This window comes from Nasonia vitripennis, chromosome 3, assembly GCF_009193385.2.
Source record: "Nasonia vitripennis strain AsymCx chromosome 3, Nvit_psr_1.1, whole genome shotgun sequence".
Taxonomy (NCBI): Eukaryota; Metazoa; Arthropoda; class Insecta; order Hymenoptera; family Pteromalidae; genus Nasonia; species Nasonia vitripennis.
Window position 1 is genome coordinate 7,841,756 of NC_045759.1, and position 13,208 is coordinate 7,854,963.

The 13,208-nt window shown below is 47.8% G+C and overlaps 1 protein-coding gene across 4 annotated transcripts in view; it reads left to right on the top strand.

Moving 5' to 3' along the window:
- Positions 1–13,208, top strand: part of LOC100122294 (ribosomal protein S6 kinase alpha-5) — a 34,637-nt gene that overhangs the window by 9,879 nt on the left and 11,550 nt on the right. Inside the window, exon 1 of one of the 4 annotated variants that reach the window (XM_008215303.4) lies at positions 329–1,116. The exons of 2 other annotated variants lie outside the window; for them this stretch is intronic. In XM_008215303.4, the coding sequence (XP_008213525.1) occupies positions 801–1,116 (316 nt within the window). In that variant the 5' untranslated portion in view covers positions 329–800. Of the gene's footprint in view, positions 1–328; positions 1,117–13,208 lie in introns of those variants that run through there. One more of the 4 variants, XM_016983775.3, reaches the window with a different exon arrangement.

Sequence of the window (13,208 nt, forward strand, 5' to 3'; positions counted from 1 at the left end):
AGCTTCCTAAAATCTATAAGTCCATCGATCCCACAACTCTCTCTCTCTCTCTCTCTCTCTCTCGAGCCGATTCTCCGTGTAGTAAAGCATCGCGCAGGAATATCGGAAAAATAGCGCATAAACAAAGCGATAAGTGCAAGCCTGCGTTACAAACCAAGTATTCGTACATCAGGCGCAAAACTGGTGCGCACGCACGCACACACACACACACACACGAAGGTCGGAGCGCGCAAAGCGGAGCAACAGGGCTCTTTCTCCTCCCTCTCTTCTCTTCCTCGAGGCGGCGCGGTAGAGTCGGACTTCGGAGTGGGGGGGGCGGCCGAGAGAGCCGAGCGGGCCGAGCCGAGAGCGCTGAGCGCGTGCGACACAAATGTGTCAGTAGGATAGCGCAGCTCGACTGCGCCGCATCTCCTTACGGTCTCTCAGCTTTTGCAGAAATTGCAAGTGCATCGTAGACTCCCGCAACAGCAGCAAACATCTTTCGGTTGAGTTTTCGGTAGCGTGCGTTGCGTTGTGGCAACTTATCGAGTGCGTGCTATGCATACACATACATACGTATACTGGTGCCGTTGGTAAATAAAGTGCTCTTGTGAAAATCCTGGCCGCGCAGGACATGTGCGACTGACGTCGTGACGGCGGCGACGACGAGGAGTAGAGGACTGCAGTGCATCGCAAACGGATATGAGGAGGTCGATGCCCAACTGAAGCAGCAGCATCATCAGCGCTTCTCCGACAGGCATCATCAGTCGTTCAAAGCGCCGATAGCCAAGTCATCGTCGACGTGCTTGAACAAATCCAAAATGACTCTCGTGGCTGAGCATCCCTCGGACATCGGCTCCTCGGTCGAGGTGGAGGAGGAGAACGGCAGGTTGCCCACCAAGAATTCCGAGCACGAGAGCGGCTACTTCGAGGACGGAAGCGACCTGGAGGAACGTCGAAGGACGGCCAAACAGTCGGCCGAGTCCAGCGGATGGTCATCGTCATCCTGCTCGAGATCCTGTGGACTGACCAAAGCCATCAACGAACTCGAGGTCAGAGACTCGCCGGCTTCACCGGATCCAGAAGACGACGAGGTGTACAGGACTCTCGAGAGACGCAACGAGACACGTCCAAAAGGTGAGGGAGAAAATCACGTTGTTTATTAGGCGCTTATGTGTATAGACGGTCTGTACTTTGAATTTCGGCGCCGCTGCTCGGACTAGACGCAGCGGTATGATCCGACCGGATTTCTGGCTCTTCCTTGGAACGGCTCTCGGTGCGGAGGTTTCGATGCTATTGATCAGCTTTTATTGGCTGGCGTTCAATGTGCATCGGGATAACGCTCGCTTATAAGCTCACAAATGCTCCTTGTTTGGCGGTTGTTGTTCGCTTTGCGCTTAGTTGAAACGCAAAAAAGCGCGTCTTCATCAATCAAATCGAGATAGGCCGAGAGATTATTTTAGATTCCTCTGTTACCTCACACTCGAACTTAGGCGGTTACGAAACCAAGCCAGCCAATTTGTCTCTTCCATTTCGATACTGCCACACACGCGTCGTTTTCAAACTTCAACGAGCTTCCTATACCCCCTCCTCGACTCGCAAACGTTCGATACACGCAGCTTGCGAAAATAAAAAATCGTATACCTGCACGTGCAAAAATTCGAGTTAAATATAACCGCTCGCTGCAGCTCGGTGCACGAGTGTGCGTGTTAAACACCGGCGCGCGATTTTTTTTTTTCCCTCTTTTATTTTCATCGCTCGCGACTGCGGCGTGACTTCGGCCCGCGATAATATTGATACAGTTGTGCTCTCGTGGGGGAGGGAGAGAGAAAACCTCGACGAGATAATAAGCACACAAGTATATATTCCCGCAATTAAAGTTTCGTTGACCCGCGCATACGTTTCTGCGCCGAGCAGAAGTCGGAATCCTGGAGGTATTATATCGAGCGGCTGCTATATATATATATATATATAGAGAGAGAGAGAGACCTTTAAAGAGACGCAGAAGAGAGAAATCGCGTGGAGGGGAAAAAAAAGAACGGCAGGTGGCGGCCCGCTAGGAAGCGGATACTTACTTACCGCCGAGGTCGCAGCTGATGAGTGGCCGTGTGGAATACCTATGGGGGGCCATAGCGCCGAAAAGTGTAGTACGATTGTCCGCGTGATTTTTTTTGTTTAAGGTAATCCTTTAAAATAAAACGTCCCTTCGATCATCATCGCGAAAGAGAGAGAGAGATAGAGAGAAAGCCGCGCGGAAATACAGCGCACACATCCGCACGTGAAAATCGAGTGCAGAGACGCTGTATATAATCTAACGCTATAGAGCCAAGGCCGCGCTCGCGAGAGCGGCGGGCCTCGAAGTTCCAACGCGGCGCTGCTGCTCAATGTTAGGCACGCGCCGCTAGACACGAGCGCAAGGCGAAGGCGCGTGCAGCAGCACCGCTTTGTGTTCTCTATACGCGACGTTGTTACACACACACACACACACAGAGATTGAATTTTTTATTCTTCCGTACTGTTGCTGCCGGTCGGCGGATGTTTGGTTTTTCACTCTCGAGGGGGCTCTTTTTATCGGCTGTACGGCTTAATTCGATCGATTGATTTGCCGGAGGTCGTGGATTGCTTTTTATCGCGCGCTTTATCGGTCCTACACTTCCGGATTGATTCTAAAATTTTCGTACACAAGACGACGCCTCGGTTGCATCGCCGAGAAATGGTACATAATGACGAGCGTTTCTTTGTACAGCGAGTTCGACGCACTGATAAGGACCGACCGCTGATAATGCGCGAGTACAACGTAATTAAATTTCGCGAGAGCTTACAACTCAATCGGAGATTGATAATCGTCGAGGAAGCTTGAAACATCGGGAGAATTTATAACAAAGAGCCGAGCTGCGCAAGTTAGGTAACTCCGGTCGAGGTATTATTTTCCCTTTTTTTTTTCTTCCACGACGACGGCGACAAACATATTTCAGCCGACTTGCGACACGCGCGACGCGTTGCGTTATAACGTACACCAATAGCGCGCTACCACAACTCGAAAACTAAATCCTCGACTTTTCTATTATAATGAATGTATAAAGCCGCGCACGTGTCGCCGCTGCGTATAAACTATAAAATAATAACAATATTCTATGCGTTCGTTGCACGGGTGGCCCATTTTACACGCGGAACTTTTCTCTTCGTCGATTCGAAATACCACGCACGCGCTCGTATTGTTGTGCGCTGAAACTGTTCGATCAGCGTTAATTGCTCCGTTTTTCGCTCCGTCGACACAATGTGTATGGAAACTTGAAAATAAAACAGTGTAACCGCTCTGTTCGGCTTCTCTTTATAAAAAAAGAGAGAAGCCGAATAGGAGCAGTTTCGTTTCGACACGTGTGCAGCGCGCCGTGCGGACGACTGATAACGCCGCCGCGCACTGTTTGCGGCGCCTTTTTTTTCATTTTCGAAAAACCGGTTTTCACCAGCTGTGCGATTCGGTTTCGCTTCGCGTTTTTCGAGTACTAAGAGTTCCATGAATAAGGGACACTCGAAATAAAGAGTCGAAGTTCGTTTACCCCAAGAGGCGCACAACAAGATCGGCTAATATCTACAAGGCAAATTCGAATGGTCAAGGAAAACGAAAACAATTCGTAATGCAAAACGCGACGCTGCTGCGAGACGACAAAGTTTCCATAGTCATCGCCGTCGCGTGTGTACATAAACACGAAAAAAAGCAACGAAATAATACACACACGAGGATAAGGTCCTGCGCGCACGTATCGGCCGCGTGTACACAATCGGAGGAGGTCAAGCTTGGCCTTAATGAGCCTCTGTGTCGAAAATCGATAACAATTGGTCGCCCGGCGACAAAAGAAGGAGTCATCGTTCGACCGATAATGCGTGTAGTCCGTTTCTCTCTCTCTCTCTCTCTCTCTTTCTTTGATATTCCTTGAAAAATCGGCTGGAAAATGCCGAGCTATTGTGTAGAAACAGCTCTAGTTGGAAAATAGACTAGATGCAACCGTGCGTCAATGAGAGCCAAGCGGCTCTGACGCACAGTGTCTGGTCTGTTAATCTATGTAAACAAGATTTTTAAGAGCGCGTTGTAGTTTTTTTGTTTATATATTCTCGTATCTCGTTCGAATACTTCAACAACAAATCATCCTGTTTTTTTAATTACGCGTCGTTTTCGAGAATCAATCTATACTCGCGCTCAAAACAGCTAACGCTTTCCACGAACGTCGCGTCTCTCTCTCCACGTATTACACTATCAGCGAACGTGTGCACTCTTGGACCCGTGTGTCTCCGTATACATGTGCGCAGAACCAGAGAGAACATCCGAAGAAAAACAAAGCGATAAACGCGTAGTTGCTACGAAGTATGGCCGCAATTCAAATGTCGTCTCGCCGTTAGAATTTGCGATAGCCCCACGGAGAAGAGAGAGAGACAGACAGATTAGGGATTCAAAGTTGTATATAAAGCTGTAGACTCACGAGACTCTAATACTACCGATTTATGCGTACAGGAGAAAGTTTAATTTTTCGCCGACGCCGACACAGCTTGACGTCAACAGCCCATCGCTGTACATCCCATAGTATCCGCCCCCCCCCCCCATCCAGGAAATTTACACGCAAGTATATACCGCAAGTATATACGGTATGTGCACCGCATTACTAAATACGCCTAATAACCATAAACCGGCGCGACGTCTGAGCGGCACTTAAATCCCGGACACTTTTCGGAAAACCGTCCGAGAATCGAATTTATAAAAGTATATAACTGCATACGGCTCCCGCTCTCTTACCGCGTCCCTCGGAGAACAATAGCTCGAAATGGTAAGCGTCCGTCTCCGTTCCTGATTCAGTTTTCAATAGGGCCGCCGTCTACGAAGACTGCTCCACCCAAAGAGCTCGTAAAGATGCGTAAATAAGGGCTGTTAAACCGAGCGGTAATTACCCGCTGTGCTAGGGGTGCAGGTATCGACGCTTCTGCGCGTGCGACTTGTATATATATTCAGGATGTACAGGTATACGCAGGTATATCGCTAGGGGAACGGACACCTTGTGTACGAGTATTGTATATACACGAAAGTTGAATGCCATCGCGCGCGGCGCGCGAGATTCGCGTGAGAGCAGCCGCACAGGGTGACTGAACCAGTGAACGACCGATACGAGGAGAGAGAGAGTGAGAGGGGAATATCCTATATTCTCTGCTCTCTCGACAAAGAAGAAACGAGCGGCAGCGCCTTTTTGCAGTTCGATTTCGCGAATATGTCATTTCCGAAAATAGCGGCCCGAGACACCGCTTTGTGTGCATGTGTGTGGGTGTGTTGGTTGTTGGCCGCGCTGATTAATTTGGCCACCTCGAAACTGAGAAAGACACACACAAAGAGCGTCGTCGCGAAAAAAACGTGCTTTGCAGAGACTGTGCTATAGCTCTATTTCATCTTTTTCTCTCGACTCTCGAGTTTTTGTGCTGCGAGACTACGATATTAGCCTACTTCAAGACTATGCAGATGCCGGTTTTTATGGAGTCGTCCTAAGCTGGGTCATCACTTTATTACACGGTATAAAGACGAAAGCTCTGGATTTACGACAATCCGCTCCGTCGGCCGCGAGGGACAGAGGGAGGAGTAGAACTGTCATCAAGGTCACTTCTCCCATACCGATGGGCCGTAAGTTTTCTTCAGAGAACCGTGAAATAAACTAGCCGGATTATCGGCGCACGCGTACGTACACTTACGGGCCAACAGCACAAATTTTCGGCAACAACTAACATGCCTTGCTCGAATAGCGTAGAGGAGGCTGCTGCTGCACATGCCATCTGCCAGCCGACACGTGGACGGCACTGTATCCGCGCCATGTGTGATGCTGCTCTGCGGGTGATACTCTTAAACGAGCCTCCAGGTGCTAGAGCTAGTTTTTAGAGAATTTTTTTTTTTTTTGTTTTTTTGCTCAAACTGTCGGAATTCATTATGCATCGCATAATCGATTACTCTATTGCGCAATCGTCAGCGACAAAAAACCTTATTAACACCATCCATTACGTCGCCCACTTTTTCCTCATCCATCACACATCATCAGAATCGCTTCTTCTCCGGAAAGTCGCTCAAACTTTCATATGTATCCGCGCGCCGCGACCTTGAGGGCAAAACAAATCCGCGAATCATCTCGTTTTTAATTCAGCCTCTCTTTCCCCGGAATCTCTTTTTCCAGCTACACACACGCGCGTACAGGGAAGATATAAAGCGAACCTTGGCGAATGCAAATATTCGCGATCTGCGCACGTGAGTCTCGCGCGTGCGGAGTTTTCCCGGTAGTAGTTGCGCCACACATACGCACACACACACACACACACAAGAGCTTTGTGTCGCGACACAAGGTGATCGAGCTGCGTCGCGAGAGAGTCGAATGTTGCAGTTTTCCTTTTCACCGCGTGCTTGCGTTGTGTGCTCTTTTGAGTTTTACCTAATTTTTGTAAGAGTATCGTATGAGTATCCCATGTGTACGTATACTGATTGCAACAAACTGAAGGAAATTCAGAGGACGTTCGGAAAATCGCGGCCTTGGTGCAGAGCGGCGGATAGCGAGAAATCGATGAATCGATATTCCGGCGTTATATGCGCTCTGACCTTGCAATTTTTCAGTTATCACTTAGCGCGCGTATACACACCCGCACACACACACACACACACAACTCGCAAGTATGCGCGCACTGAGAAGTCGCATGATTGATTGCCTGTTTTCGAAAGCGATGAAAAAATAATAACCGCATTTTGCATCGGAAATTGTTGTTATTTTTTTCGCCGTGCGCACTGCATTATACAGAAGCTCGAAAATGTTCGCTGGACTTTTTCGCTTTTTTATCGCCGATAAGCCGCTCGCGCTGCGTAAGGTCACGACCGTGTTTCAAAAATAAAAAAAAAACACACACACACACACACCGCGGCTTATCGGCGAGACAAACGCGGTATATTCGTTATAATATGCGGAGAGCTCTCTGATTAAGACTCGCGGGTCCTTCGAAATCTCTGCGGGTAACCTCATTTCTGTTGTTTAAAAGAGAAGCGTATACAATAACGCTCCCTAAGCAATAATATTTTCAAGCTTCGTAAACGATAGCGTCCACGAGGTGTGTATATCTCTCGGTGATAAAAAAGAGGCTTCCTTTCACTCTCTCTTGAATTTTTCTTTTCAAACACGCGCTCGTAATCCACCGAAAACATTCCGGGCTTTCGCTCCCGACTAGACCAGAGTGTTGTGTATATAATACGTTCGGTTTCTATCTGACCGACGCAGATAACAGAGATAGCTCCGCGTATCCGGACTTTTCCGAAGACGATTTATCTGCATATAACAGATTACGACGTTCTGCTAGTTCTAAACTGATATAATTTATCGCGTCGCATCCACCGAAATCTTAACCAAAACGAAAATAATTCGATCGGAGATATAACAAACTCTCTCGTGCTTATCGCACACCTTTCTCCCGTGTACGGCAGAGTGTCGTCTGCTCGGACGTCTGCATCAGGAGCGAAGGCATCCCGTCGAAAAGGAAACGACGCCGGGGCAAGCAGACACACTCGTGCTATGTGTGTGTTGGATAATAGCATTATACCACCGTTACGCCGGCGAGACCCGTTATCGAGCGACCTAAAAGAGCCACCGGCTCTCCCTCTCTCTCGCGCCGGAGAGAGAGAGAGAGTATATAGGTGCCACATACACGCCGAGGAAGACGTTCGCTCGATTTTTTTTTCTCAAAAGATTACACTCGCCAGCTTATATACAAGCGTAATATAACGTGAGAATTATACACTTTGTGCTTTTTTTCCCTGTGTATGTGTGTGTGTGTTATAAGAGATACTTTCACCTAAAAACTCGCGTCGACTTTGATTTTTCACAGACGCTCTGCGGCTCTTTTTTCAATTACCTTTCACTCGCGTATACGGCTACATACTTCGAAGGACGCGCGCGTGGATCGTCCTTTTTTCGAAATTACACAATTAACGCTAATTAGGAGGGATTAATACTTTTTCCAATTACTCGCGCTCGCGGCATTTATTGTAGATACGCGTAAAGTGCTTCTAATTAGGAAACGCTCGAGAGAAATGAAAATCTCGGCTGATGCGCTTCCTAGTTAACGAGAGAAATTCCCGATCCTTACAACACACACACACACACACACACACTATACATATACGCGAGTCTCGGGATTCCCCTATACGCGCGCGCATGAAATAAGGAAATTCCCTTCTCCAAGCGTTTATCCTTACCCTTGACTCCGGTATTTCCCCGCGAGCTTTAAAACCAACTTCGGTGGAAAGAGCCGATAACTCTCGGCGAGTCAATAGCCGAATTATAGTTCCGAACTTCCGTTCACATCGTCGTGCGGCTTCCGGCCTGCACACACGCGTAACTATAAACAAAAAAGAATTATAAAGAAGAAAGAAAAGAACGATCTCTCTCTCTCTCTCTCTTTCTGGCATCAGTCGCATCGTTAATTTCCGTACATATCATCCTTTACGTAAGTCGATAATCTCGATTGCGCAACAACACAGAGAGAGAGAGAGAGAGAGACGGCGATTACCGTCCGCTATTTTCTCCGCGCGAAGGTTTTCCGAGCTCGGAGACTACTTACCACTGCTATGCGCTGACCTTCAACTTGTATGAGTTTCCAGAGAGCGAAGCCGCGGCTACTGTTTTCTCACTCGCACCGCGTGTTTCGTGCGCACACGTGTAACGCTGCACGTAAGGCGCTGCACAAAGGACTAATGAACGGAGAGAGAATAAACGCCGGTCGTTAAGCGGCTCTCTCGATTTGCGAAGTGTGTGTGTATGTGTGTCTTTAATCGCTTTTAACGAATTTGTAACGACTCCGTCGAATTTCGGAAATGGCCCCTGTTTAATGACTTCATTAGGGAATCAGTGCAGCTGCTCCCGTCGCGTCTTTTTGCTCCTTTTTTTTTCTGTATACAGAGAGGGATATCGGAAGCGGGGCTATAATTATACCGCCAGCTCCTGTGCCGTCATTACTTGACGTCAGGATAGAAAGCGCGCAAGCTCGAAATTCGAATTTTAATAATATTACACGTATACACCGCGCGAGAGATAACGCATAATCAAATTACTTGTTTGTACGGCGCTCGAGAGTATTATAAGGGGGGGGGGAAAAATAAGGAAGATAAACAGTCGAATATACGCGCGGCGACGATGTGTTTTTCACTTCGAATCGATGCGAAGCTCTCTCGACCTTGGTGTTCTCTCGCAGCAGCAGCGACAAACAGCGCGACTCGCTCGAATGTGAAATTAGGCCCGGATTTCAGTTGCGTCGTCGTTTTAGAAGTAAAAAAGATAAAAATTACCGGATATAAAAATTACACAAAGGCGCAGATAGCCGCAAATTGACCTGCTGCTGCACACACGAGGCAGAGAGGAGGCGAAAAGTCAATAATTTCCTAAGGCTTCTCCCGCGCGGCTCTCCGGAATATATAGCTTATTACCAGTCTCGCACGAGAGAGGAGACAGTCGCTCTCCTCGCGTGCGTTAGCCCTAAATGCAAGCCTTTTCCAATTAACCTAATAAACAGCGCTGGGTATAATCTGCGCGTACACTCGTAGAAATTGGAGCACATCGCTCTCTCGCGTTATCAGTATGTTTTACACCGAGCGATAAGCGCGCGTCTCGTCCAAATTTCATTAGCACCCGACAATCAATCCCCGGCACACACTTTGTGTACTATCCGAAAAGCCATAGACAAAGGCCGATGCGCATAGTTACATATCAAATCGAATTTCCCGGGAAGAAAGAAGCCCTCGATTTGCCACGGGAAATACGAGAGCTTTTTTCCCTCGACGCGCGCCTGTTTCCCCGCCCGCGTGATAAACTGCTCTCGGCACACCGGGGGACGTATGGTAGAACATTTTTCCAGCCCGAATCGATATACATACACACCGAGAGAGAGAGAGCGAGATACACCGGCGTACAGCGAGAGGAAGAAAAAAAAAATTTTATCAAAGTCTAGTTACCGCAATAATTTGTCGATAAATAAATAACCGTGCAGCACACGTATAGGCGGGACAAAGGAGATCTTCTCCCCCACAGTCGCTCTTTCCCACAAAGAGAGAAGAGTAGAGTCGAGGGCAGGTTTTCCTGGTCACCCTAATACCGACGTTCTCTCCTCTTTGTTGCGATGACTTTTCCGGAGCTGCGCCGCGACGAAAAGCGTTCCACATTCCCCTCCTCTATACTATATGTATACCAGCAGGAGCTGCGCTTGGGAAAAGCTTGCGTCACCCGTGTAGCTCTCTGAATTATGCGGGCGTGTTTGAGTCGTCGTCGCTCTGCTCTCTCACGTGAAAAAAAAAAAAAAAAATTCCTTCGATTTGCTTTTTAAATATCCTCGGCTATAATACGTCCTCGAATGAATATTCACAAAATGCTCGAAACTCGCTTTCAAGAGAGCCGTATACGTATATATGCAAGTGTGCGATTACACTCGGCGCGGGCAAAATTTAATTACGAGATAAGCGATCTCTCTCGCTTTCTAATCTTTCCGAGAGAGAGAGAGAGAGAGAAAAAAATCGCGCGATGCATATTCGCTCAAAATTCGCGCCTTAAGTGTTTTCATCCGCAGACGTATAAAGAGCGAATTAAAAGCCAGAAGCTCCGAATGTTCGCGTCCGAGTGGATATATAGGAGAGCGAGGCATTACTCTTACTTTTTCTTTTTCGGGAAAGCAGTCGACGGCCTTCGAACTTTCTCTCCGCGGAGGCCGTCTACGCTGCTCTGCTACGCCGGGGAATATGTAATGATATTCGTCTATTACGCACTATGGCACATACTTGTATACGTGATTCGCTCGATGTAATTTCAACTACTCCGAAGAAGATCCACGCGCTCGCTATGAATAATTTAGGTGTACTGTTTAAAAGAGCGCGAGTCCGTGCGTAGGTAATATTCAAATTCGTAATTCCCGCGCGCTTCCTACTTCGATTGCGCAATAGCTCGTTATTATTCCCTTTTAACGAAGCTTCGATCGACGAGGATAAAAGCGAATCGTGTCCAATTTTTCAGTTCTCTCTCCGCGAAGCTTTGGTGGGTATAGACAACGCTATACTTGATACGGCCTTGCGGGTCTTTCCTTCTCTCTCTCTCTCTCTCTCTCTCGCTCACAGTTTCTCACGAGATAAGAGACATTTTTAGGTCGAATTACGCCTCACCTCGTTCTTCTTTCGAAAAACCAGCCGCAACAGTCGTCCCCCGCTCTCTCTCTCTCTCTCTCTCTCTCTCTCTCTCTCTCTCTCCTGAGTTTTGCTCGTTTTTTCGGTGTGTATTGTGTCTAAACCTACACTTTTATAGAAAAAAAAGGAGATTAATTTTTCCAAACAGTTCGAACGAAAGAGCAGAGAGAAGAAGAAACAGTTGCCGCGATAATTTCGCGTAGTAACATGGAAAGGCCGCTCGCGAGGCCGAAGGAAATATGCCGGTGAAAGTCGGGGCCGTCGTCGTGTTCCCTATACACAAGCGCTCGCGCTCACAGCTGAGAGCGAGTCCTTGTATTTATATATGCACACTGTATACACTGCACAAACACACTCGACTTTTTCGGCTGTAAAAGCTCTTGCGTAATTATGCAATATTCCGGAATATTCTTTCTTCAACGCGCCTTGGATGCGCCACTAAGAGGCGACTGCAATCGCCGAGTCATCATCGTGTCGGGCCGCGACTGATTAGTCTCGTTATGCGCGCGTTCTCGATCTCTCTTACGCTCGCGTTTCACAGCGACTTTATTCGCGATTATAATACGCGATCCATATCGTAAGAAAATTCGTCTCCCGATCTCTCGGTGTACTTCGTTCGTGCATAAATTCATGTATATAACTTTTCCATTGTTATTCGTCTCGACTCTGTACTGTCGCGTCGTAATTCGATATTGTACAGAGGATATTCAAAGGAGAGCATTTCTTTTTCGAGTACGGGCGAAACATCGTTCGCGATCTCATTAGCGCGGGAAATATGAATTTCCGAGAGCGCTGCCATTAAAGTCGCAGATTAGCGGTAGTTTTCGAGGGTAATTTTAAACCTCGTTTTTATCCCTCTCTTTTCTATAGGAGCATCGCTTATGTATAAACGTCCGGCAAAGGAGATCCGCGGATCCGAATTCTCGGCCGTTGATTCACCATTGCATTTCTGCGTAGTCCGTAGCTTTGTGTAGGAAACGGCGAACCGTTAGGAAAAAAAAAAAAAACGTACAACATAAGTGAATTGTTGACAACCACAACTCGCTCTCGACACGTGCGCTATTACAGACTCGTATCAACAACGTAACCTACTGCGCACCTCGTCTCATCTACTCGTAAACAGCCTGCTGTGTTTTCGCTCTCTATTACAACGGTTCACCATCTCCGTCGAATCTTCGAAAAGCTCCTCAAGTCCCATATGGATAACCGCTGCTCCTTTTACGTAAGCCTCTCGCGCACTTCTTTTCTTATAGCGCTGCTCTCCGATGCGCCGCACACACACGCACGCGCAGCTCTCTCGTCGCAGCTCTAAAAATAGCCCCGTCTCGCGGTATTTTTAGAGGCCCGCAGCAAAGCGACGCGCGAAGTATCGGTATAGCGTAACGTCGACGGGGGCAAAAGACACCCGATTAACACCTGTTCCCGCGTTATACTCGTGCAGCGCGACCTCCGCGCTTTTATATTCGGGCGGGCGTAAATATTGATGCGGCTGTGATTTTCGCCGAAAATATCCTCGCTATTCCATATACGGACTTAAAAAAGCTGCTTTCAGCGTGTATGCCGTATAAATACACGAGCTTGCGGTAATTTAGGAAGATGTGACGCGCGGTCAACGATTCATTGTTGTTTACGTTGCTCGAGCTTCGGAGGTGTGAATGTTGCTATGAGAAAAAGCTGCGAAGAAACACAGCTCTATAAACGAACGCAACACACACAAAAATCGACAACTACAGTCAGACTATGCACTTTCTAAAATTTTCAAAGTGAAAGTCATCCGTTCTGGAGGATTGAAAATTGCGCAACTATGCGATCGCTCTCGTCTCCGATTCGAAAAGACCAAACCAGCGCCTCTCTACGCTTCTTCTTTTCCAGAGCACATACAACATCGAGCGCAACGAAGCTACCGATAAAAAGGCATTCCGTCGTTGTATGCAGTTTCGCAATCAAAGTGGGGCTAAGCGAGTGCGCGAGCTGCATTATCAGCTTATATAAATACACACACAGT